This window comes from Cladosporium halotolerans (assembly GCF_011745625.1).
Source record: "Cladosporium halotolerans strain TM138-S3 chromosome Unknown Sca11, whole genome shotgun sequence".
NCBI lineage: Eukaryota > Fungi > Ascomycota > Dothideomycetes > Cladosporiales > Cladosporiaceae > Cladosporium > Cladosporium halotolerans.
In genome coordinates this window covers 194,362-216,984 of record NW_027191462.1, presented here as the reverse complement: position 1 = coordinate 216,984, position 22,623 = coordinate 194,362, and the positions used below count along the sequence as shown (strand labels likewise).

At 58.5% G+C, this 22,623-nt stretch overlaps 10 protein-coding genes across 10 annotated transcripts; 3 read left to right on the top strand and 7 right to left on the bottom strand.

Moving 5' to 3' along the window:
- Positions 1-233: 233 nt before the first annotated feature.
- On the bottom strand, positions 234-1,285 carry htaA (Histone H2A). The gene is made up of 3 exons (XM_069372905.1): positions 1,061-1,285; positions 646-938; positions 234-590 (listed from the first exon to the last, which is right to left on the bottom strand). Exons 1-3 carry the CDS (start codon positions 1,114-1,116, stop codon positions 529-531), a joined length of 411 nt encoding a protein of 136 aa, XP_069230330.1. The 5' UTR covers positions 1,117-1,285; the 3' UTR covers positions 234-528.
- A 174-nt stretch (positions 1,286-1,459) lies between these two features.
- On the top strand, positions 1,460-2,477 carry htb1 (Histone H2B). Its single transcript, XM_069372904.1, has 3 exons — positions 1,460-1,615; positions 1,690-1,909; positions 1,965-2,477. The coding sequence occupies exons 1-3, from the start codon at positions 1,598-1,600 to the stop codon at positions 2,141-2,143; spliced, it is 417 nt and encodes a 138-aa protein (XP_069230331.1). The 5' UTR covers positions 1,460-1,597; the 3' UTR covers positions 2,144-2,477.
- Positions 2,478-4,695, bottom strand: WHR41_04297 (uncharacterized protein). Its single transcript, XM_069372903.1, has 2 exons — positions 3,661-4,695; positions 2,478-3,607 (listed from the first exon to the last, which is right to left on the bottom strand). Exons 1-2 carry the CDS (start codon positions 4,377-4,379, stop codon positions 3,013-3,015), a joined length of 1,314 nt encoding a protein of 437 aa, XP_069230326.1. The 5' UTR covers positions 4,380-4,695; the 3' UTR covers positions 2,478-3,012.
- Positions 4,696-4,851: 156 nt separating this feature from the next.
- On the top strand, positions 4,852-7,916 carry WHR41_04296 (uncharacterized protein; the record flags this gene model as incomplete). The annotated part of the gene is made up of 2 exons (XM_069372902.1): positions 4,852-5,154; positions 5,251-7,916. The coding sequence occupies exons 1-2, from the start codon at positions 5,034-5,036 to the stop codon at positions 7,914-7,916; spliced, it is 2,787 nt and encodes a 928-aa protein (XP_069230327.1). The 5' UTR covers positions 4,852-5,033.
- Positions 7,917-8,784: 868 nt separating this feature from the next.
- On the bottom strand, positions 8,785-10,282 carry WHR41_04295 (uncharacterized protein). The gene is made up of 2 exons (XM_069372901.1): positions 9,290-10,282; positions 8,785-9,229 (listed from the first exon to the last, which is right to left on the bottom strand). The coding sequence occupies exons 1-2, from the start codon at positions 10,225-10,227 to the stop codon at positions 9,097-9,099; spliced, it is 1,071 nt and encodes a 356-aa protein (XP_069230328.1). The 5' UTR covers positions 10,228-10,282; the 3' UTR covers positions 8,785-9,096.
- A 1,257-nt stretch (positions 10,283-11,539) lies between these two features.
- Positions 11,540-11,902, bottom strand: WHR41_04294 (uncharacterized protein; the record flags this gene model as incomplete). The annotated part of the gene is made up of 1 exon (XM_069372900.1): positions 11,540-11,902. One exon carries the CDS (start codon positions 11,900-11,902, stop codon positions 11,540-11,542), a length of 363 nt encoding a protein of 120 aa, XP_069230329.1.
- A 795-nt stretch (positions 11,903-12,697) lies between these two features.
- On the bottom strand, positions 12,698-14,527 carry WHR41_04293 (uncharacterized protein). Its single transcript, XM_069372899.1, has 5 exons — positions 14,362-14,527; positions 13,953-14,247; positions 13,665-13,882; positions 13,459-13,599; positions 12,698-13,380 (listed from the first exon to the last, which is right to left on the bottom strand). The coding sequence occupies exons 1-5, from the start codon at positions 14,422-14,424 to the stop codon at positions 13,204-13,206; spliced, it is 894 nt and encodes a 297-aa protein (XP_069230322.1). The 5' UTR covers positions 14,425-14,527; the 3' UTR covers positions 12,698-13,203.
- Positions 14,528-14,647: 120 nt separating this feature from the next.
- On the top strand, positions 14,648-16,430 carry WHR41_04292 (uncharacterized protein; the record flags this gene model as incomplete). Its single annotated transcript, XM_069372898.1, has 3 exons — positions 14,648-15,089; positions 15,160-15,291; positions 15,354-16,430. The coding sequence occupies exons 1-3, from the start codon at positions 14,880-14,882 to the stop codon at positions 16,428-16,430; spliced, it is 1,419 nt and encodes a 472-aa protein (XP_069230323.1). The 5' UTR covers positions 14,648-14,879.
- Positions 16,431-16,471: 41 nt separating this feature from the next.
- On the bottom strand, positions 16,472-19,032 carry WHR41_04291 (uncharacterized protein). Its single transcript, XM_069372897.1, has 2 exons — positions 17,345-19,032; positions 16,472-17,291 (listed from the first exon to the last, which is right to left on the bottom strand). The coding sequence occupies exons 1-2, from the start codon at positions 18,904-18,906 to the stop codon at positions 16,751-16,753; spliced, it is 2,103 nt and encodes a 700-aa protein (XP_069230324.1). The 5' UTR covers positions 18,907-19,032; the 3' UTR covers positions 16,472-16,750.
- Positions 19,033-20,487: 1,455 nt separating this feature from the next.
- WHR41_04290 (uncharacterized protein) lies at positions 20,488-22,509 on the bottom strand (the record flags this gene model as incomplete). Its single annotated transcript, XM_069372896.1, has 2 exons — positions 22,438-22,509; positions 20,488-22,388 (listed from the first exon to the last, which is right to left on the bottom strand). The coding sequence occupies exons 1-2, from the start codon at positions 22,481-22,483 to the stop codon at positions 20,488-20,490; spliced, it is 1,947 nt and encodes a 648-aa protein (XP_069230325.1). The 5' UTR covers positions 22,484-22,509.
- Between the last annotated feature and the right edge of the window lie 114 nt (positions 22,510-22,623).

Here is a 22,623-nt window from a genome sequence, read left to right as displayed (position 1 = left end):
GAAAGTTGCCAGATTCGGGACAAATCAGACGCGTTTTCGGGGGCATTAACCTGGGAGGTCTTCACGCTCCGAAACACACTATCGCAGAGCATCTGTATAGACATGAGCTCACATATTTCGTTTTGTGACCTCGTTGCGTCAGCCGACGAGAGCACATGGAAAACAGCCTGCATGGCCATTATCCAAAGCATATGGTTCGCTTTGCAGATTGATCAAGTCTGATTGAAGAATCGTAGAGTTGGAATGATTATAGTGGATTGTTAAGGAGGTATCATTCGTAATGCTCGCTATCGCCTTCTGCCTGTCCTCTGCGGGTGTAATGTACAGCCATCGCATTTCTCCTCGTGCTGACCAGGGAATAAAAAGGCCCGAGGAGCAATCTCAAAAAAGGAAAAAGTTGGAAATCTCAATCAATAAGCACCCGTGTTAACCCTGTGCTTCGTGCCCATGATGAACCCAAAGTCATCAAGCAACCCCATACTGCGCCGGAACCCATTGTGTTGTGAAGATGTCGAATGATTTCAGAGCTTAAAGCTCCTGGCTGGCCTTGCCGCCCTTGGGGTTGCCGCCGGTCTTCTTGGGGAGCAGGTCTGAAATGGATGTCAGTGGATGCGCGGAGAACGCGGAGGGTCGGGTGGAGCTTACTCTGGTGAATGTTGGGGAGGACACCACCCTGGGCGATGGTGACGTGGCCGAGGAGCTTGTTCAGCTCCTCATCGTTGCGGATGGCGAGCTGAAGGTGACGCGGGATGATACGGGTCTTCTTGTTGTCGCGGGCAGCGTTGCCAGCCAGCTCGAGGATCTCAGCAGCCAGGTACTCGAGAACGGCAGCGAGGTAGACGGGAGCGCCGGCACCGACACGCTGGGCGTAGTTGCCCTTGCGGAGGAGACGGTGGACACGACCAACGGGGAACGCGAGACCGGCCTTGGAGGAACGGCTGGGATGATGTCAGTTTGCGCCGATGGAGATTGCGGGTGATAGACGCGTCGTTTTGAAGCCGGAAATGGCTCAAAGGCGATGGACTGAGTCGGATCTCAGTGATGGATGGGGTCAACTCACGATTGCGCGTTGGACTTGGTGCCAGAGGCCTTTCCGCCAGACTTGCCGCCAGTCATTTTGATGGATTTGGGTGGGTGGGGTTGTTTGGGTGGTGAAGTTGGGTTGTTAGAGGCGATTGATGTCGACTGATCGATGTGTCGTGATGGATGGAGCGGCGTGAAGATGGAGAGAAAGGAGCAAGGTCGCCGTGTTGTGGGCGGGCAGCTGGCTTAAGAAGTCGCGGGGCGCGACGCAGCAGCGGCGGGTTTGATTGTGAGCCTTGGCAGGAAACGCGCGCGACGCTGATGTTGATTCGGCTGTATCGGGCTTAGCGCGGCGCAGCTTCGCGCCTGCGCCCGCAATCACAAGCAGCCCGCGGCTTCGCTGCCCGCTCGTACAAGAACGTCGCCGTCCCCGAATCTCGTCGCCCTTGACTTCTTCCTCTCCCACAACCACATCACCAGCATCCATCGACTTTCATCACCAGCTACCACCACACTCAGCTCACCCACCTCACCCACATCCAAAAACCGCGTCTTTAGACCCGACTCACTCGAAATGGCTCCCAAGGCTCAGGTTCGTCCAGGCGCATCACCGAAACACGCGTTTTCACGCGACCTTTGCGCGCAATCCACTGACTCCCACCTCAGAAGACTCCCACCACCGCCGGCAAGGCCCCGGCTGGCAAGGCTCCCGCCGAGAAGAAGGAGGCCGGCAAGAAGACCGCCGCTCCCTCTGGCGACAAGAAGAAGCGCACCAAGACCCGCAAGGAGACCTACTCTTCCTACATCTACAAGGTCCTCAAGCAGGTCCACCCCGACACTGGTATCTCCAACCGTGCCATGTCCATCCTGAACTCTTTCGTCAACGGTAAGCATATCTCGATCCGATCTCAAAGCGCGTCCAATCCTGACATCCATTTCAGACATCTTCGAGCGCGTCGCTACTGAGGCCTCCAAGCTTGCCGCCTACAACAAGAAGTCCACCATCTCCTCGCGCGAGATCCAGACCTCCGTCCGCCTGATCCTCCCCGGTGAGCTTGCCAAGCACGCCGTCTCTGAGGGCACCAAGGCCGTCACCAAGTACTCCTCTTCCTCCAAGTAAACGCCATCCGGTCTCATCTGAGATTTATTTGGCTTTGCTTTCTGGGTAGTACTTCATTCACAACCACCAAGTCATGATGAAGGGCGGGTTCAACGGGCGTTGCGCGCGATAATGCGATCACACGGGGTGTTATTTTGGGTTTTTCACACCATGGGCTGTTTTCCTCCCATATTTCCTTTTCACTTTTATACCATGGCTATTGCTGCTGAGAGGGCAAGAGGGCAAAGCGCGCCCTGTTCTTCCGAAACACAAATGGTGCTGTACAGTAGCAGCGGGTGGGAGAAGCAGCAGTTAGAAGGCAGATGAAATGCATGATTGATAACTCCAAACCTCCTGCATTCTTCCATCTCCTTTGCCATTTGATCTGCTTGAAAAGCAACATTGAATGCGTTTTGAATTACGATCATTTCATCTGAATGTGCCTTCATATATCGCAAGATATAACACAGCACGACGAAAGTGACGATAAGCGAATAATACCTACACGGAATCACGGGGATCGCAGACCACAGCATGCGGACGCGCCACTTTCGCGTTTTGGCGCAACAAGCTCAGGGAAACATGCAAGCTCCTGAGAGGCTTGTATAAGCCGGCGGCTGGCCCGTAAAGAAGATGGCGGGCAGGAGGCAGAGCACTGGTCACAATGCGCTCTGCTGAAACGTCACCGGCCCGACACGTGAGGTACGGCATGAGATCCTTCAATGAAGTTGACGAGAAAGAGTGATCCTCGGGTATATGTCTCATTTCACATCGTAGGCGCGATTAATTATCATTTCGCCTTCTCCAAAAGAACTCCATTCCCCTGCGTCGCTCCCTTCATGCGTGTAGTATTCGCCAAATGCAGGATGAAAGCCCCTTCCCCCGTTCCTTCACATCTCCTCGTCCCCCGTCTCCCAGGCTTCAACCTCATCCACCGCCCCAGGTCTCTCCGGCCCAGTGGCGTACTTCGGCTCCGTCTCGTGCACGTGGATGATAGCTTTTCCCGGCACAGCGGCGACCGCTTTCCTCCACTCCTCGAACTCCTCCCGTGAGCGCACGAGGAAGCCTAGCAGCATGCTGGGGTCCAGCTCTGCGATTCCGAGACGGCGAACGCGGCGCGTGTGGCAGGAGGCGATGTCTTCGGGAGATGGGTCGAGTGGAAGAGCCGGGCGAGTGGAGTGCGGGTCGAGGTAGAAGAAGTGCTGGCCGCCTTGGTGGCCGAGGAAGTAATGTGAGCTCGAGGGGCGGCCGCCGGCGATGCCAACGCAATGGGGTAGCTGGAGGGCGGCAGCTAGCGCGGCGTGGTAGACTGGTGTGATGCGGTCGATTCCAAGGCGGACGCCGAGGAGGATTAAGGTAGGATGGAAGGTTTGTGGAGCGTCGGGGGATGTGGCGGCGGCGAGGAGGGAATCGGCGTAGATATCGCCATCGTCTGGTCGCACGTAGACGCGGAGGTCAGAAGTGGGTGTTTTGGAAGCAAGGGCCCTGCAGGTAAGGTTAGTGAGGTGTCGCGTGAGTTGCTACTCGAAAAGACTCACTGTATGCACCTGGCGGTAGCACTCGGGCCAAACCATTCGCCAGGATGTTTCCCGCAAGCTTCGGCGCCGTGCTCAACGAACTTGTGTATTGAGAAAGGTGCCTCCGGTGTATCCGCAAACAACGCAAGTAACGCTTTATGCTCCTGCTCTTGCTGTCCAAGACGCCAGTCCCGCCCCAACTGCAATAAGGCAAACGTGTTTGCAAGTAGAGACTGACCGCTTCGAATCATGCAACCCCAGCCGGTATCACTCGTAAAGGCGCCTTGGTTTGCTAGATTGCGTAGCTTGGTGGAGAAGGACATGGCTGAGGCGGCTGCCGGATCGTTGGATTTGGGTATAGGCGGGAAGTCTTTGCGATAAGTGAGCCAGATGCGGGACTCCAGATCGTCGAGAAACTCAGTTGGCCATCCGAGTGCTTCTTCCTCGGCCCTTGATAGCTCGGCCTGGCTCTTTGTAGTCAAATCCCCACTGGGCTGTGTTGCCTCTGCCTCCTTGTCCCGCGATGGAGCTACCACTGCAGAGTCCGCTTGCGAGACCCCAGAATCAGATGCCGCAGGTGGCGATGAGCTGGTCGAGTGGGAAGAACGAGCATTCTGGTAGCGCGAGTCGTATGACCGACCCAGGCACCATATCTGCGACGGATCGTCATTCCGAGGCAGTGGGTCCCAGAAGTACTGGACGACCTTCTTGCTGAAGCGGGTGAAGTCGTTGTTGGCCATGGCCGACGACACAGCAAGAGTAGCGTAGAACGGAGGACGTGGGCTTGGAGGAATTACAAGGTGAAGAGTGGAGGAGATTAGGTAGGTCACGGGCTGCGGTCTGCGTGGAGGGTGTGCATGTGCCGTGATCAGAGCTCAGGCAGCTCAGTGGCACTGCAGGAAGGGTCGCGGATTATGAGATCATACGGCCGCGCAAAGGGGACCGTAGCGACTGAGGAAGAGTGAGTATTAGGAGGATGGGCTTACAGACCCGCCGATGCGAACTGCAAGCGATAACAGACGGATGTTGCGCACGAGCAAGCGACGTGCAGTGGTGGTGAGGGGCGCAGGGTGACACACGGGCGTGACGGGGCGGTGGGCGGGCAGCAGGCGGCGGCGGCGGTATCGATAAGGGCTGGCGCAGATCAGATCGTCATGGCTGACAATGCGCGTGGGCCCTTGATTGGAGGTTCGCCTTTGTCCCTTTGCACCTCCAATCGCGACTTTTTACGCCGACATCCACACTCTCTCCCACCGCACTCTTCGCACAGTCTCTTCTGCTTGCTACTATCCGCAGGTGCCGGTCGCCTCTTCTTCACCCTCAGCGACCGCGCTTCCGCACACATCACATCCCGCCTGCGCTCGCCGTCAGATTCAGCTTTCGCCACTGCGAGCATGCCCAAAAAGAAGGGAGGCAAGGTACAAGGCAGGGCCAAGCAGAAGGTGAAGGCGCAGAACGCACACTCTGGCGGGAAGGCGCCATGGATGAAGAAGTTCGCTCGCAACTTCGATGACGGTCGGTCTGCCCCAGTGTCACATGCAAAGCAGGCGCACTCCCGTCGAAGCTTCCAACCTCGTGTCAAATAACTTTGCTGAGACTTCTACTTCACAGATGACGACAACGACAACCCGATGTTTCGAGGTTTTGCACAGCGCTCCGGAGAGTCCACCCCGCGAGAGTCAGGGCTCAAGCTAAGGCACCAGAGCATCGCCTTCGTCAGCGCCGGCACAAACACTCCCGTCGAGAAAGAGGACGAAAGCATACAAGAAGAGGAGATTACGGTTGCCTTGGACGAGGAGGACGACGACGACGACGAAGTTGAGGACGAGGCAATGCAGACCACGATGGACGATGACGTGGACGACTCAACACTGGAGAACACCATGGTGACAGACACCGACGTCGATATCGCACAAGGCACCAAGGCCATGCACATTCACGAACACGTCGAGGCACCGATCCCTGCATTAGACGGCACTGTAGACTCGCGCCCCGGTGCCGCACCAGCAACTTTGGGCAAGCCGCCCACCCCGCCACAGGAAGAGACTCTGTCCTTTGTGATAGACACAGAAGGCGACCCTTCATTGAGCCGGCCCTCGAAGTCGCAAGCCAAGGTTCCCACGCGCCCTGCGTCGCCGACGCCTTCAGACTCCAGCGAAGAGGTCATTTTGTTCCATGGTCGCAACAATCCAAAGGTGGTCGACGATCCGATCGTATCTTCCCGTGACTCATCGAAGCGCCGACAAGCGCCGGAAGCCGCTCAGAAAGTTCCTTCACAGAAAGCGGCCGCCAAGTCTCGCACACCTCAGCCTCCGGCAGGTGAAGCACATGTGACCGACGAGTTGCTCGCTGCACTTCTAGGCGAATCGAATGGTCAGGTCGCAAGCGACGCTCGTGGTTGGGCAGCAAAGGCACCCAGATGGGATCAACAGCTGCAGTCAGCCTCCGAAGAGTTCACGCCAGCCCCCGCAGGATCATGGTGGAGGAAGGGTGCGCCTAAACCCGACTTGGACCCCTCGCCCGCCGAGAAAGAAGCGCTGGAGGCTGTACCCCGGGGACCTACGAAGGTGGCATTCGCAGAGCCGGAGGAGGACAAGGGCGCAGAAGAAACCATTGCCTCGTTGCAGGCTGAGTGGGACCAGACTCGTCGGGATAAGAAAAAGGCAAAGCAGGCGCAGAAGCAAGCTGATGACGAGTTCGAGGACATCGAGGAGTCTGACGTCGGTCCCTCGAAGCCTGCAAACGAGCTCTCAGTCCGTGATTTGGTTGGAAAGACGAGCAGGCGTGGAAAGCGGGGTCGGAAGCGGTCCAACAAGCTTCTTCGCGACTTGCAGTCTGACCAAACGGATGACGAAGAAGCTGCTTACAACGACTACATGGAGAATCTCCGGGCACAGATAGAGGCTGGCGAGGAAGTTGATATCACCGGAATCCGTTCGGCGGAGGGTGGTCCCTCTCTCGTCGTTGACGGCAGAGCCGTGGACGAGAGCGAGGTCTTGGACGGCAGCACTCGCCAGGCGAACTTTGATGAACTCCGGATGATGGACACCGACTCGGATTCTGAGGATGAAGAGCTTGGCATGGATATGGACGATCTCGAGGACGAAGATGACGAGGACGCTTCTGAGTTCGACTCTTCGGACTTGGAGGAAGAGCTACTCTACAACGAGCAGGAGCAATGGGAAGACGAAGATGATCTCCGCCAGCGCCGCATTGACGCGATGGACGACGAGACGCTGGCTCGCTTATGGGCAAAGCAGGCCGAGCTTGGCATCAGCGATGACGACCTCGTCATTGACGACGGCGCGTTCATGGAAGTCGACGACCTAGATGGCTTCGGCGATCTGGACCAGGCCAAGGCCGGGTTGGCCGACCTCGCAAACTCTTCGTTCGCACAATCGACGAGCAAGCGCGGCAGCAGCAAGAAGAAGAACGGCGGCTTCAGCTTCCCCAACGCCTCCGCCCTGGCCGACTCTGTCGATCAATATGGCGACATTGGCTTCGACATCATGGACTTCGAGCGTCCCTCGCTCAAACCCAAGCGCGGCCGCAAGGGTAAATTGCCGCCGGAGCTCGACGCTCTCTCCGATGACGACCTCAAAGACGAAATGCTCGGCCACTGGTCCAACGACCGCGAGAAAAAGCGGCTCAAGAAAGCCGAGCGCGAAGAGCTCCGCATGCAGGGCCTGCTCGGCGCCGCCGGCAAGAAGGGCAAGGCGGACCTCGGCCAGAAGTACCAGCAGGGCATGACGATGCCGCAGATCCACGAGGAGCTGCGCGCCTTCCTGCAGGACGCCGGCAAGACGACCCGCGCCTTCCCGCCCATGGACAAGCACGACCGCAAGGCCCTGCACGAGCTCGCGAACGCCCTCAACCTCAAGTCCAAGAGCGTCGGCGCCGGCAAGAACCGCGCCCCGGTCCTCTACAAGACCGCTCGCTCCGCCGACGTCTCCGACGCCATGTTCCGCCGCGTCGCGGCCGCGAGCAACAGGGGCTTCCTCAAGAACTCGGCTTTCAAGGGCAAGAAACCCAAGGGCGGCGCGCTGCCGAAGGCGCAGAGGGGCGGCAAGGGCCGCGGCGCCGACACGGGCTCTACGGGCTTGCGCCACGGCGACGTCGTCGGCGGCGGCGCGAAGGAGATCGGCAGGGAGAATTTCGGCCACAGGCTCATGGAGAAGATGGGCTGGCAGAAGGGCACCGCGCTCGGCAAGGAGGGCAGCGGCTTGCTGACGCCCGTCGAGCAGATTATGAGGACTGGCAGGAGCGGGTTGGGTTGATTGCTGCTGTTAGCTTCTCCTACTGTCGAGCTGATGGCTTTGGCTTTCGTCTACTGGGCATTGGCTGGCGTTTTTGGTGGTCTGCTGCATGGCATGGTTCGCGTGGCATTGGACCCGGTGAAATAAGCTTCTCGACCTCGACTGCCGGGCGACGTCCAAAGATAGACATAGCGAGCGGACTGTATGATAAGAATCACCACATGTGATTATGCACCTCTCCCATGTCAGTCGATCGCAGTTCTGGTGCCTTGTTCCTGGTTGGCACCTTGTTGGACCGGCGTGCGTGACGCGCGTGACGCTGCACTGGCTGACTGTTTGGGGTAATCAGGGTTAGGGTTGGGGTTGCGGTCAGTGACAACATTTCGACGTGCAGTGAGATTTCGAACCAGAACTACTTTTCTATCGTCTTGTTGCTTGTTTTGGATATTCAAGTGGTCGTTTTCGATCTGCGTTTGCCACGTTGTAGGCATATTGTGATGTTTTGTTGATGTGATTCCCAAAGTCTGAAGCACACCTACAACGAGGAAGTAGAAATCGAGTTCTGAGTAAACTCATGCTCATCGATTATTACCATCAACACAACAAGAAGAAATACGCCAGACCACACAACTCAAAAGCATTGCGGCAAGTCTGAAGTACATACTCGCGTGCAACAACTCATCACTGCCGCCCACTGCCTCAATGCCACAGTGACACACATGGTCCGTGCACCACGTGAGCTTTTACTAACATTAACTCACGAAAAGATGTTGAAATGCGAACGGGATGTGATAGATAGGTTCAAGCTCATGAGTATCGTAAAAGGTTCTATATACACTCGCTCTCTCTAGGGGGTATAATCTATGTACGTGTACGCGTGAACGCTGTATGAATGGATAGGCAGGCCGTGAGATTAGAATATATGCCGGTATGCTGAAAGATTAAAACGGCGTCGGTCGAAAGATTAAGATGTCGGTGGCGTGGTAGAGATATCGCCGAAGAAAGGGCTCCGTCGTCGCGCAGCCAGGCCTGAAGCGGCTGGATGGCTGGAGGGGGTGTCGTCGCACCACAGCGGGAGCATGGCCGGCAGCCGAGAATGCGACGTCGATAGGGGATGGCGGTACTGTATGTAGTACAGGGGCCCGGAGACAAGCCCGGCGCCTATAGCTGGCTGCTGAAACGGTGCTGTCGTGTGGGCATTTCATGACGCAGCAATAGCCCGAAGGTACTGCAGGGCGGTCGTGAGGGATCGGCGTGCCTCGAACTCGGAGCCCCCGGATCCAGGCCGGAAGCATTGGCGTACGATGGCGACGAGGGAATGGTAGACGGTGTATCTGGACAGGGAAAGTCAGCATGGAACGCAAAAGTCAGTAGTCATCGTAGGGGTCACTCACAACAAACGTCGGATCCTCGCATCCGCGCCGTCGACCGACCCATACCCTTCCATAAACCCATCAGACGCTCGCACGAAATAGTCACCGAACAGAGGGTCCGCCCACATGGCACTTCCGTAGTCGACCAAGCCCGTCACCTCGCCAGTCCTTTCGTCGAAAACGATGCCGTCTTCGGGAAGCTCGGTGACGGTGAACTTTGCGTCCGCCACTGAATCCAATGAAATCCAATGCCGCCTCAGCTGCTCCCTGACTTCCGCATAAGGCAAGCTAACGAGTCCGTCTTCCGCGTCTCGAATGGCATCGAGCAAGATCGATGCAAAACAACGCGCCCAGGATTGGTGTTGTGGTCGTTGGAGCGAGCCGAACGTGGGGCTGGTGATGGTGTTGAGCCGTTTCATGAAGTGGCCGAGACTTCTGTCCAATGCCCTGTGACGGGAAGGCGTGAGTGGCTCGTCGAGGTCTGAAAGTAGGATGCCATGGTATGGGCCGGACAATGCGAACGTTGAAGATTGGTGATCCAGGAGGGTTGATTGTCGGGTCGCGGGGAGTGTTTTTCGTCGGCCGAGGAGTTGCAGAGCGTGGCAATCGGTTGATAGACGATCATGCTCGTGACGAAGTAGACGTGTGTTGGAAGCAGGTGGACACTTGAAGAGGCAAAACTGAGTGGGAGTGCTCGGATCGGAGAGGCGGTATGATCGATTCAAGTTGTCGTCCAGTCTGTGGATTTCGACCGAGCTGGTATTCAAGGCGATGCCGGCGGTCTTGAGAATCGTCGTACGATCGGGAGAACGAAGTGGCGACTTAGGTGCCATATGTGGCGGGTCTCTCGGCGCCCTGTGGGCATGCGAACGGGACGAACGTTGATTGCGGGTGTCGACGAAGAGCCGAGTGGGCAGAGGAGGCGATGATATGCTCACGCACGGAGCTGTGAGGGACATGATGCCAGGAGCGAATACGAGACTGGTGGTGCATAGAGGACGCAGAGAGAAAGGGGATATGGAAAGGCAGCAGCACGCAGACCGACCAAGGCCGGTCAGGCACGGAGGTTTGAAGAGCAGGGCGACTATGCGATTTGCAGGGCGGACAAGCGATTGTGCAGAGACGAAGACGGAAAGATGGATCAAACTCGCTTACTGAGGGACGCCATTGATGGTTCCTACTGAACTCGCGTGCGGCTGCAATGGCGCAGGCACGGGGCGGGCAGGGCTCGCTGACGGCGGGCGTATGCACGATGGAGCGGTCGCTAGAAGGCGGGCGGAGCCAGAGGCCGCGCAAGATGCGGCGACGGTAGAGGACATTGGCGAGATCTGGCGTGCTAGGGCAGCGTAGTGTTCGGAGGCTCCAGGGCAGAGGAGGAGTGGCTTTCGCGTAAATACAAATCGCATGCACTAAACGGCGGATAGGCGAAAGGAGGCTTAGAGGACTCGGTAAGTTGGAGCGGCGGGCGGCGATTGGATGGGGCGTGGCGCCGGCTCGCTTGATTCCCTGCTGGAGACGCGAGCTGCGACGTCTGCCCATGTGCGCCGGGCGTCTGCCAGCGTGGCCTGCCCGTGGCCTGCACATGGCTGCTGCGACGCAATATGCCCTGTACAGTAGTACAACAGCACTGCGGCCACGCGCGCATGTGCGGCAGGCCAACAACACCGCGAGGTGTCGCAGGCGGCTCGCTTACCTGCAGCCCGCGAGCCGCACGCCAGAGCAGCGTCCCGGTCACCTGCACCCACCGCCGGCCTGCTCGCGTTATGCTCACGCTTACTCACGCTGCCCTTGTCTAGACGTCGCAGCAGAGTTCACGCGGCGTCGCAGCAAGCGAGCAACGGCGGCAGATCTTCGCATCCAAGCCGCCGGGTCTCAGCCCAGCGGCGTGAGCGCCCTGCGCCGCAGCCTGATCCTTCCCAAACGCGAGCCATCTCCGGCATTAGATTGCCTATGATGTCGACTGCCTTGCTGCCTCACCGCATTCGTCGCTTGGACATGCAGGGGCAGCTTGTCGTCCGTCGACAGGAGTTTCGCGTCTCTTTGGAGTGGGAAGGAAGCATCTTCAAACGCGGCGGAGTCGAATCCGCATCCCGTGGACACGAGATACTTTCTCACAACCAGCACAGCTTACCCGTAACCCGCCCGCCTTACCGTCTGCGGCCGATCTCGAAACGTCGAAAGGTTATTCTAGAACGCCGCTGCAGTCATTCTGCAGGGTTCATAGATCTAGGTCTCCGGTCGCCTAATCGCTCACCGATCAGGCCAAAACATCTACGGATCTGGCGCAAGCGTCATCAGCGGCCCTTCGGTGCGGCCTGAAACACGCTCCATGCGGAGCCTTATACGACGTTCGATACGACGGATCCGCGGCGTCGGCGATTGCGTTGCCTGATTCTTGATCCCCATCATGCAAGCCATCTCCTGTCCGCCCTGCGGACCACGGAGCCACAGCCGAGCTCGCCTCAGCTGTCTGCTCATCCTCAACCACTCTCTCACCACCCTCTTCCTTCGTCGAGCTGTCATTCGCACAGTCTGTGAAGGTGCTTCCTGGCTCATGGATCCGAACTCTCCCTTGGCCTCAGCCTCGTTGATCTCGGCAGTTGCATCCGTCTCGTCGCGATCAACCCTCACCATCGCCTCCCCACCCTCGTTCTTGATTTCCTACTTCAGGGTAGGGTCGCAGGCGCATCGCTTCAGCTCTTCGAATCAGGAATCGATTACGTGACCTCAAGCTGTCGGATGAAATTCATCTTCCTATACTGCAGCGTCAACCTAGAATCCACTCGCTTATAGCATTTCTGAGCCCTAGTTTCGAAGTCATTCGTACATCTTGCGCGACTAAGACGATGCCACGGATCAGCTCGGTTGCCTCAGAATCGCCCCATGAACTACGGTATACGGCCTCGTTGTAAGCAGGCTATTCACGGTCTATCACTTCTCGGGCATAACCAAGACTTGAGTAACGGCGCTGCGGCAAACCTGTTGTTGCCTAGCTGCTCGTTGTAGAGGTGGTGCAGGTGCGTGATGGTACAGAGGTAGCACGTTTTGATCTTGTGACGACTTTTCGGACAGTGAAGAGGAGATCGTCACTGGTGAAGGGGCGCTTGTAATGACCGGTTGAGGGTTATCCTGTCGCTATTTCCGGGAACAGAGGGTGTGGAGGTTTGATAAAGCTGATAGTCACACGAAGCTAGTCTTATGTTGCAGCTCTTCTGGTAAGGGGGATGCTAGCTTGAAGTGTGAGACGCGATTTGGGACCCTGGTTTTAATCCGTGACTGCCAGAGAAGAAACCACTGTACTTCGGTTACGGGCACGTGATGCCCAAACTTCAGTAGAAGATGGAAAGCGACCCAGTCTGCTCGTTATAGTCCAAGGGCCTGAATTCCTGAGTCTGTTGTCGACCACGTCCGACGCGGCCACACACTGCCAAATTTCGAATCCTTGAATTAAGAGGTCGTACATTCTGTGCGAGTGGTGGGATGGCACGTCGGTATCGGAGCTACATTCAGGGTACATTGGCTGTCATAGCGAATAGAATGAAGTCGTCTGCCAAGTCGCGATCGTGACGCTCCTTCACGGGAACGGCGAACCCTCGTGCCTTCCATTCCCAGCTTTCCCACTCTCAATGACGATGGCGCGCCAAAGACTACACATGAAGCAAAATGAAAGAATCCGCGCCGAACCATGCTTTATTTCCCACGGGGCGCGCTCTGCAAGATCGATCCGTTAGATATACTGAGTCCCCGAAGTGCGAGCGTTCTGTTCGTGTCTTGTATCGATCAAGTAACACCCCAGCAGTCGGTTTTTAAACATGGAATCATTTCATTCGCATATGTCCTTCCAGTGAAAGGAGGATCCAGACTTATGCTGAGTCGTCCATTGTCGTCGAACCTTGGAAATGTAGGTATAGCATCAACTGTATCTGTGAGCCAACTCATTGGGCCTTCCCATCATCCTCACCGCCAACCGCATTTTCAGCAACCTCCTCTACCACCGCCTCCCCACTCTCATTCTTGACTTCCTCCTTTGGGGTAGGGTCGAAGATTTCAGCGAGGTTATATCGCTTCAGCTCTTCGAATCGGTGATCAACAACACTAACACCGCAAATGTTCTGTTGTATCATCGTTAGTGCCAAGGAAATGATTATTCTCGTCATGCCCTCTTGAAGACGAATGGATGTTGTGCGTACCTGGTAGATCTCTACGATGATCAAGAGGTCGTAGTTCTTCAAGTCGACCTTGTGGGGCTGGCCTACAAGCCCAGCTACTGTCTTGATGACAGCATCTCGTTTCAATATGTTGTGATTCCTCATGTTAGGCCGAATTGCGAACTGCACACGTCTCGAGTCAGCTTCCACATCCATGACCGTAACATACCCACCTCGCCACAACATACCTTCTTCGGCGAAACGGGCTCATCGTGAAAATGCGGCTTCAGCACCTCTCTCGCCACGCTCTCCAGCCCCTCCATCGTCGCCTTGCCCATCAAACTCATCGGCGCAAGCCTCTTTGCCGTCCTCGTCCGCTTGAGCATGGGATTTGCCAGCGCGTCCTCGCATATCCTCTGCACGAAACTGACGGGCTCGACAGGCGCAACGGTCTTGAAGAAAATGACTGCCGCGGAGTCAGCCAAATCAGCCACACCTCCACTGCTACCTGACCGGCCTCAGAGCCAAGAACTCACCACACTGCACCTCCAACTTCACCGGCACGAACAGCTGCGCCTTTTCAGGCTTCTGCATGCCCGCGATCTCCGCCTCGATGCCGCTCTCGATGCCCTCGGCACCGGCCGAATCATCCTCGCCAGCGCCGTACAGCGTTTCCGCGTACTCCGTGAACAAGTCGCGCACCTCGCCGACGCACTTCTTCTCGCGGCCTTTGTTGCACGTGACGAATATGCCGCTGTCGCCGGCCTGGATTACGCGCGGTGTGAGAGCGCCGTTGTGCGTGCCGCGGGGGACGCGCCATTGCTTCTTCGTCTATTGCATAGCGAGTCAGTTCGTGAAAGCTGGAGAACAGCAGTGTTGTGTATCCCAATGGGGCGGATATCCGCCACTGCGGCGAATGTTGTAGCTGAGAGAGATGAAACTTGCCTTGGCCCTCTTGTCCGTCGACCCGTGGCCGTCATCGGCCTTGCGTTTACCGCCCTGCTCCATTTTGATGGAGTGGATTATTAGATAGCGGCAATACACTTGTCGATAGTGAAGGGCGCGCGGAGAATAATTGCCCGATTTGGCGGTAGGGTAGGATTTTTTTATCGGAGGATAGATAGGCCTTTTGCGACGCTGGAGTGACTCCACTTCGCCAGCTGATTGCGGGCCTGGGTGCGTGCTGCTCCACGTGTCGCGTCGTTGACTCGAGGGCGTATGTATAACTATATCTTTCCCTTTGCTTCTCGGTATTCTGGGACAGAAGATTTGTCTAAGTCGAATGAAGTTGTATTTATCGAGGCTGCTGCTTGAGGAAACAGAAGGCTCGCCCGCCAAGCCCAACACTGGATCGTACTACCAACGACCAAACCATTGGTGACAGCTTTGAAAAATCAAGAAAAGAGAAAAGAATTCCCTTGGAGATAATATCTCTCAAGAGTCACAGACGGATCGACAAAATCATGGACCCTCTACCCTTCCACGCCCCGTCACTCCTCCCGCAACCCTCCGATACAGCACTCAAACATCACTTTCTGGGCCGCAACCTCAAGGATGTACAGGCACCGGCTGTGGTGCTCGATGCCGCGGTCGTGCGACGAAACTGCAAGCTCATGCTTGATACAGCGAAGCAGCTGGACGTGGGCTTCCGAGCACACGTGAAGACTCATAAGGTATGGTTTGGGCAACCCTTCTCAATGAAAGTCGAACGCTATGCTAATGAATGTTATTTCGACAAACTAGACCTTGCAATTAACAAAGCTTCAAGTAGGAGAAGACTCAAAGAGCGTCAAGCTCATCGCCAGCACGGTCGCCGAGATCGAAAACCTCCTCCCCTGGCTCCTCGAATGCAAAAAAGCCGGCAAAGAAGTAAACGTACGTCCCCCTCCCCATCCCACCCACCCCCAAACCCAACCACTAACCCCCTCCCCTCCCAGGTAATCTACGGTCTCCCCCTTTCCCCCTCCTCCCTCCCCCGCCTCTCCACCCTCGCCCACCACCTCGGCCCCGGCACCATCTCCCTCTTCGCCGACCACCCCTCCCACATCGCCCTCCTCAACACCCTCCCCCCCAACACCTGGCCCGGCCGCATCCCAGTCCTCATCAAAATCGACACCGGCTACCACCGCGCCGGCGTCTCCCCCGGCCAACCCCAACTAACCGCCCTCGCCGCCGCCCTCGCAGCCTCCCCCCGCGCGACCCCGGCCGGCTTCTACTCGCACATGGGCCACTCGTACGCCACCTCCAGCCCGCAGGAAGCCCTGCGCGCGCTCGGGCAGGAGCTCGAGGGCCTCGAGGCCGGCGCGCGCGCCTTCCTGGCCTCCGCTGGCGCGCCGGGCGCGGACGCAAAAAAACCGCTCCTGTCTCTCGGCGCGACGCCCACGGCGACGGCCGCGCAGAACCTGCTGCACGACGCCGGCGGCGGCCCCGCGAGCGCGGAGTACCGGTCCCTCCTCTCCCGCGTCTCGCGTGAGTTCAGCGTGGAGCTGCACGCGGGCGTCTACCCCGTGCTGGACCTGCAGCAGCTGGCGACGCGGGCGCGGCCGGCGGAGTCGCTGGCTCAGCCGGGTCAGAGTCTGCTGTCGCTGCGGGACCTGGGGTTGCGGGCGCTGGTGGAGGTCGTGAGTGTGTACGAGGACAGGGAGAAGCCGGAGGCGATGATTGCGGCGGGGTCGATAGCGCTGGGGCGGGAGCCGTGTAAGAGCTATGGGGGGTGGGGGGTTGTGAGTGGGTGGGGGTGGGAGGGGGAGGGTGGGAATGGGGGCGTGTTTGAGGCGGAGGGGGAGAGGAGGGGGTGGGTTGTTGGGAGGATTAGTCAGGAACATGGGGTGTTGGTTTGGGAGGGGGAGAGGGAGGGGATGAGGGAGTTGAGGGTCGGGGAGAAGTTGTTGGTTTGGCCGAATCATGCTTGCATGTGTGGGCCCGGGTTTGGGTGGTATTTGGTTGTGGATTCGGAGGCGGAGGAGGGGCCGGATGTGGTTGTTGATGTTTGGACGAGGTGGAGGGGTTGGTGAGGGTGGGTGTTGGGTCTATTTGTCGAAAGGTTCGTTGGGGGTTGCGTGGTCTTGATATTCGTATTTGATGTAAGCGGTTTATCTACTGCTCATCCTAGTCTGTGCTGCGTTAGAACGCCTTCGCATGAAGTGTATCCAAGTGCAGATAAAGCGTGTGTTGCAAAAGCAGGCAGAACACTCAGCGCCTGAGCCATTTCTACCTCAGATTGCGAATCCAAGCACTCCAAATTCCACGACCAGTTTATCTCCTGGAGAACAAGCCCACCTTTCCAAGCCCAGGTATAAAACAAGAATCATCCAAGGTCAAAAAACGACCAAAATCAAGCCAAATCACCGTACGTCATAGCCGACCGCGGCGGCTTCGCCCTCTTCTCCGAACTCTTGCTGCTGCCAAACAACCTCCTGAGACTCATGCCCCTGCTCCGAGGCGGCGTCTCCTCCTTGCCGGACGTGGGGCTCTGACGGGATCCGCCGTTCGCATGAGCCGTGCCGTTCCCGTTTGTCGTCCGCATCTCAGGTGAGGGCGTCACTTTCCTTTCTGACGTTGTGGAATCGCTCTTGGGCGGCATGGCGCTGGGGTTTGGTTGGCCGTTGGCCGTAGCTGAGGGAGTAGGAGCTGCTTGGTTGGGCAGCGCGGTGACGGCGGGTTGTAATGGAGATGCGGTGCGGTTGGCGGAGGACTCGGTGGAGGGCTTGAGCTTGCTGTCGGTTGGGGAGGGGCTTTTGATGTCGGAGGCCGCAGAGGGTTCGGGACTTCTGGCGGGAGAGGCGGCGGATTTGACGGCTTGCTGTAGGCTTTCGTGGTTGGGCGGTGGGCTGTCGACTTGTTTTCTGCGGAAAGAGAGGCGGCGGACGAACGGTCTGTGGTTGTTAGTGGATGGTCGTGGCTTGGGGACTAGGAATTTGAGACATACCCAATCGATGATTCTCTGCGTGACGAGCCTTTGCCAGACGGCGGTGGGCCATGCCGGTTCCGTGATATGCCTTCTCGCTGCGGGCCACCCATTCGTAAGGGTTCCGAACCACGCCGGCCAGAAGGCAGCGCGGTCATTGTTTCCGACGCAGATGTGTTTGGCCTCACACCCATGCTGCTGAGGGATCTCGCATGGTCGACGACATCGACTGCGCTCGCGCGTTTGGCACGATTGCTGCTCCTGGTATAGTCCTCTGGTGGGTTGCTTCCCAAGGGCGACGCCGTCCTTCTCTCTTTCAAAAAGTCGATAATATCATTCGTGTTGTCTCGGCTCACGTTTCGAGCTTCGCGAGGTGTCATTGCAGACCTGGAAGATGACGGTCGAGGATGCACTGTGCTTGACCTGTGTCCACGTCCGTTTCGTTCTGAAGACACGGGAGTGTCACGCGGCTGTTCGTACCTCCGCTCCAGTGGAACCGGATGCGCTTCTAGTTCTACGGCACCACCTACCACGGAAGGTGCCTTTGGTAGAGGCTTATCCACCGACATCGCCCGAGACCTCTGACTCTGACTCTGACTCTGATTCTGACCATCGTTGCTGAACTTGGAGCGAGGGAGGATCGTTGACATGGGCGGCTGTCCTGCAGCCGCAGCCCTGCCTTGGGCTTTCGCGCGCCTACTGGCGGCGGCCGCCATTCTCGCCATCTCCGCTATGAGCGTGGACAGCTGATCCATTATATCTCTGAGCTCGATGCCCTTCTTCTGCAAATCCCGGAAGCAGTGCTTCCAGCCTTGCTCGTTACCGCGCATAGCGGTTAGGACAGCCTCGAGATCCTGCTTCTCGTCCGGCCACTCGTCGGACACCTCGCGAAGGTACTGCCCGAGCTCTGAGGTCGAAGTCTTGCCTTTCTGGACGTCCAGCAACGCCGCGTTCATCGCTTTCGAAGTCCGCTCAACGATCGTCTCAATCTTGTCGTTGCCCTCCAGCAGCTGCGTGCGAAACTGCTTGTCTTCGAGCATCGTATCGAACACGTCAATGTGGGACATGGGCAGCTTCAGATATCGGACGCGCTCGCGGATGTCCTTGATGGCAAGGTCGAAGTCCTCGGTCGTCTTCTCCAGGAAATTGTCCACCTCGTCCACATGCGTTTGCAAAATCCTCACCACCTCGGCGTCTGACTTAGCCGCGCCCTGCTGTAATAAATGCATACCAAAGACAATCTGCGCCATCAGCTTGGCCAGCGGATGGTGTCTAGCCCCAGGGCTCTGCCTCCACCTCGTCGTCCACGAGTCATCGTAGTGCTTGACCTCCAGCACGCGCTGGCGCCTCGTTTCCGCATTGACAGACTTGGGCCTCGGGTTGGGATCTTTCGCCTCGGTGATCGACTCCTCGAAGGCGCCCTGCATAGAGGGGACGGGATGCCTCGGTGGCGCCATGGACGCGGTCTCAGCGTCGTCGTCGTCGTCGTCCGTCGTCTCGTCCGCGCCGCCGTCGAAGCCATGGGCGTCGAGCGAGAAGTACTCCTCCTCGCCGCTCTCGCCGGGCGTGCGTTGGGCGGCCATCTTTGTGCTTCGCCGGCCCACGATTGGCCTGGTTTCACTCGCTCGCCCACCCCCGGAGCGCTGCAGGACCCGCTGCAGCTGCTCCTGCTCTCTCCTGCTTTCACCTCGCGCGCGGGCGCCGGCGGACGCAGTGCTATCGTCAGAGATGCGGGCGCGGCGGGAAATTGCCCACGGGCCGCCGAGGGTCGTGACGTATGCACCGTGTAGCCGCAGATGGATGTGCAGCGTTGCTGAGAAACGTATATGAGCAGTTCAGAGGAACTGATGCGAGGTGAGGATGGGAAGAAACAGCTGCAGGAAGAGGCAGAACGATATTGAGTTTGCGGCTGGCGGTGCAGAGGCAGGTGACGGACTGGTTGGCGCAACGAGTGCGCCGCCGCCATCTGCTGCTGGCCCTACCTCTGGGTCCTAAAGTCTGCAGGAGGCAGATCGCCAGCGGCCGTGCGCGGCGTGCATTCGCCATGGCTGCAGATTGTTGCCCGCCGGGGCGCACGCCCGGCTGCTGCTCTGCGTCTGCACGCAATCTTCACGTTTGGATCTGAGATTCTCGTTGACGCGTCCCCGTCCGCCTGCCGCAGGACCTGCCTGCCACCAGCCAACTCGTGACCGTCCGCATACATGCACACACATACACACACATGCACACACATACACCTACATCCCTCGATCCATCAGCACTAAACCAAACACCTCCAGCATCTCTGCAGCCACGTCCGGCACGCGCACCTGCTACCGTGGACCGGGTAGATTCCCGGCCGGGCCAGCGCAGCGCAGACGCCGAGTGGACTCCGGCGGCCGCCGTCGCGCGGCATCGCGCGGGCGTGCGGGTTGCGCTGCGCTGTGTGCGCACGGCGTACCGTGGGCGCCGCTCTTCAACGCCGCTGGCGTCAGCCCATTGGTGCGCGGCCCTCGCTCTCCCCACACCCGCCGCGTCCCGATTCTCGCGTGTGCGCTCGCCCCTGTCGCTCGTTTCACGCTGGCTGGGGTTTCCCGTGAGGTGGTGTGCTTCAGGCTGCTGCTTGGGCTGTTGCGAGGACCACCAGCCTTATGGCCTGATCTGATCGGAGACCGCCAGAGACGCCATGGGCGCCGGGGAGGGTCTGGCGGTGTGGAGGTTTGCACTTGGTGGTGGGCTGGGCTGGGCTGGCTCTTTCATGTGAACGTGCATGTGGAAATCTTTCATCTCGCGTGCAGGCTGAGGCTGGGACCCGGATGACCACTTCATCTCGCGAAATTGGCCGGGACCGCGCATTGCGCGCGTCATCAACAACGTGATGCGCGTAGAGTGATCTCGTTCAGACTCCCGGGCCCCACGCGGATGGGGTTCGGTTGCTGCTGTGACGGCCAACGCATCGCGTTTGGTATTGTGGATTTAGGGCATTATGTGCAGTAGACAGCTGAGCATGGACGTCGGGCTGAGGTTGTTAGAACAGAGAGCGAGCGCAGGCACGTGACATGCAAGCCCGCTTCACAAGCCGCAGGATCGATACCATACTACTAAGGTAGGTATTACACCGCTCGTCCGTCCGTAAGCCTGCAGAACAGCCACCTGACTTGCCCCCTCCACACCCTCCTCAGTCCTCACCGCCCGACCTGCGCCGCCGTCGGCGGATGCCTCAGCCTCCACACCGCGCCCTCGATCCCCACCATCTCCCTCCTCGCCACCCACGGCCTCGCCGTCCCCTCCTCAGCCTTCTCCCCGCCCGCAACCAACTCCTCCAGATACGCCCACTCCGGCGCATCGAACCCGCCGCGCACAAGCAGCACCTTCCTCCCCGCCAGCGCGGCGGCGACCCTCTCCTCCGCGCCCGGCATCAAAAGCTGCACCTCGCCCGCCCGCGCGTCGACGCCCCTGACCAGCGCCAGCCCCGCGCAGCGCACGAAGCGCGGGTCCAGGGCGCGCAGGAAGCCCGACGCCGGGGCCTCGATGTACGGCAGATTTTCGGGGGTTGGCGTGAGCGCGGGTTCGGGCGGGGAGGGGAGCGAGGAGGCGAAGGCGGCGTGCAGGTCTTCGGTTGTGTCGGCTGTGACGAGGGCGACGAGGGCGCCGGCGAGGAGTTCGGGGAGGTGGGCGGAAGGGACGGTCTGGCCGTAGGAGGCGACGGCGTGGATGGCCGGGTCGGGGGAGGCGTAGCGTGCGAGGTAAGGGCGGAGGGTGGACAGGGGTTTGACGGACCAGGAGGGGGTTGATTTTGAGGGTTTGGAGTGGAAGTAGGCCATGGTTTGCATTGCGCGGAGCTCGGCGGGGGAGCGGATCGTTTGGCGGGGCGGGGCGCGCGGGAGGGTGAAGCAGTGCTGGCTGCGGGAGAGGGCGGTCTGCTGGAGAGAGGCGTCGATGCCTTCGATGGTGATGGTGTCGGTTATGGGGAGGATGGAGTAGAGGTCTGTGAGGACTGCGGCGCCGAGGCCGGTCGTCCAGCCGCAGGCGTTGATGATTATGGGCGTGGGGCCTTGGTCGCGCTTGCGGGACTCGAGGGTGATGGCTAGCTCGCGGATGCAGGCCAGGTAGTGGTCTGGGTCGTCTTTGAATGTTGTCGCTGCTATTGTGTGGCATGAGAGGAGTTTTTGGGTTTCTGAAGCCTCTGATGCTTGGTTTGTGAATGACGGCCCAAGGAGCGGCGAGCTGATCTCCACGAGTGAGATTTGTCCTGCTGGTCCGAATTCAGGCTGGCCAGGATCGAGGTCGAGATAGAGGCATTTCTTGTTGGGGAGTTTCGTCGTTAGAAAAGCGTTGCATAATTGCCGATTGAAGGTGGATTTGCCAGAAGACTTCGGTCCAATGGTGATGGCGCAGATCGAGCCTTTCTTCTCTTCCGCCCGGCCAGTCAATTGCGTAAATGTCTTCTGGGTGGCGGCATCCGTCTCCAGCAAATTCAACGAACGCTGTAGAATATCGTCGTGTGTGGTCTCGAGAAACGCGAACGATCGCCCCTTGTCGTCTGATGTCCAGATGTTACGGAACAGAGGCGACAGCTTCTCGAGTCGCTTGATACTGGATTTGACTGAAGAAATGCGAATCACAGTAGGGCTCCTGCGGGCAACAATGGGAGGCAAAGCCTGTACGCTAGGTGCAAAGATTCTGTGGGCGCCAGAAGAGCCGTGGAAAGCGCCACCGTAGATTGTCGCAGTGCCTTTGACGACTTCCAAAGTATATTCTCCAGCAAATACAGCGGTCTCGCCAGAAGCCAAAGAGAGCTCCAGACACGATTGATCATCTCGTAGTATACGTCGCGGTTCCAGAGCAAAAGTGGAGAGCTTGCGAGCTGGCGTTGTCCTAGGTGGTGTCACAGCCGGTGTGATGGCCGCACTAGGAACGCCTGAAGAGACATCGTCGCTATGATGACCATCGTAAGGAACAGCTCCGACTGCGACAGCTAACGCAGCTGGGTCTTCTTGATCTTCAGCTGAAGTCAAGTCTGCAGCCACTGGGGCGGCTTTGCTTTGCTTCGCCAGACGAGCGGCGGCGAAAGCACTGAGTTGCCCTGCATTTTCGTCAGCACATGCAATTCTAAATTTCCGAATACGACTCACCACCAGGCTTCCCAAAAGCATCCTGCACTTTTCTCTTCTGCGCCATTTTCCCGATACACCGTCCGTCCCTCAGAAACGGAAGTGAACGTCCGAATCAGGAAAGCCAGCAGCGGGAAAATTCCCAGCTCACCGCCCGCCGCAGCGCGGCTTTTCTGCCGCCTTCAAGCCTCTCTGCTCGGCCGGCCA

Bases quoted from the DNA above. Each gene is read 5' to 3' on its own strand.
- htaA (XM_069372905.1), bottom strand. From the start codon at position 1,116: ATGACTGGCGGCAAGTCTGGCGGAAAGGCCTCTGGCACCAAGTCCAAC. The intron at 939-1,060 runs GTGAGTTGACCC...ACATCATCCCAG, and splicing joins ACCAAGTCCAACGCGCAATC to CCGTTCCTCCAAGGCCGGTC. The intron at 591-645 runs GTAAGCTCCACC...CATCCATTTCAG, and splicing joins CCTCCCCAACATTCACCAGA to ACCTGCTCCCCAAGAAGACC.
- htb1 (XM_069372904.1), top strand. The intron at 1,910-1,964 runs GTAAGCATATCT...CATCCATTTCAG, and splicing joins CCTGAACTCTTTCGTCAACG to ACATCTTCGAGCGCGTCGCT.
- WHR41_04297 (XM_069372903.1), bottom strand. From the start codon at position 4,379: ATGGCCAACAACGACTTCACCCGCTTCAGCAAGAAGGTCGTCCAGTAC. The intron at 3,608-3,660 runs GTGAGTCTTTTC...CCTTACCTGCAG, and splicing joins GCTACCGCCAGGTGCATACA to GGCCCTTGCTTCCAAAACAC.
- WHR41_04295 (XM_069372901.1), bottom strand. From the start codon at position 10,227: ATGTCCCTCACAGCTCCGTGCGTGAGCATATCATCGCCTCCTCTGCCC. The intron at 9,230-9,289 runs GTGAGTGACCCC...TTCCCTGTCCAG, and splicing joins GCGAGGATCCGACGTTTGTT to ATACACCGTCTACCATTCCC.
- WHR41_04293 (XM_069372899.1), bottom strand. From the start codon at position 14,424: ATGGAGCAGGGCGGTAAACGCAAGGCCGATGACGGCCACGGGTCGACG. The intron at 13,600-13,664 runs GTATGTTGTGGC...AGACGTGTGCAG, and splicing joins AGCCCGTTTCGCCGAAGAAG to TTCGCAATTCGGCCTAACAT. The intron at 13,381-13,458 runs GTACGCACAACA...ATGATACAACAG, and splicing joins TCATCGTAGAGATCTACCAG to AACATTTGCGGTGTTAGTGT.
- WHR41_04291 (XM_069372897.1), bottom strand. From the start codon at position 18,906: ATGGCCGCCCAACGCACGCCCGGCGAGAGCGGCGAGGAGGAGTACTTC. The intron at 17,292-17,344 runs GTATGTCTCAAA...TAACAACCACAG, and splicing joins CGCAGAGAATCATCGATTGG to ACCGTTCGTCCGCCGCCTCT.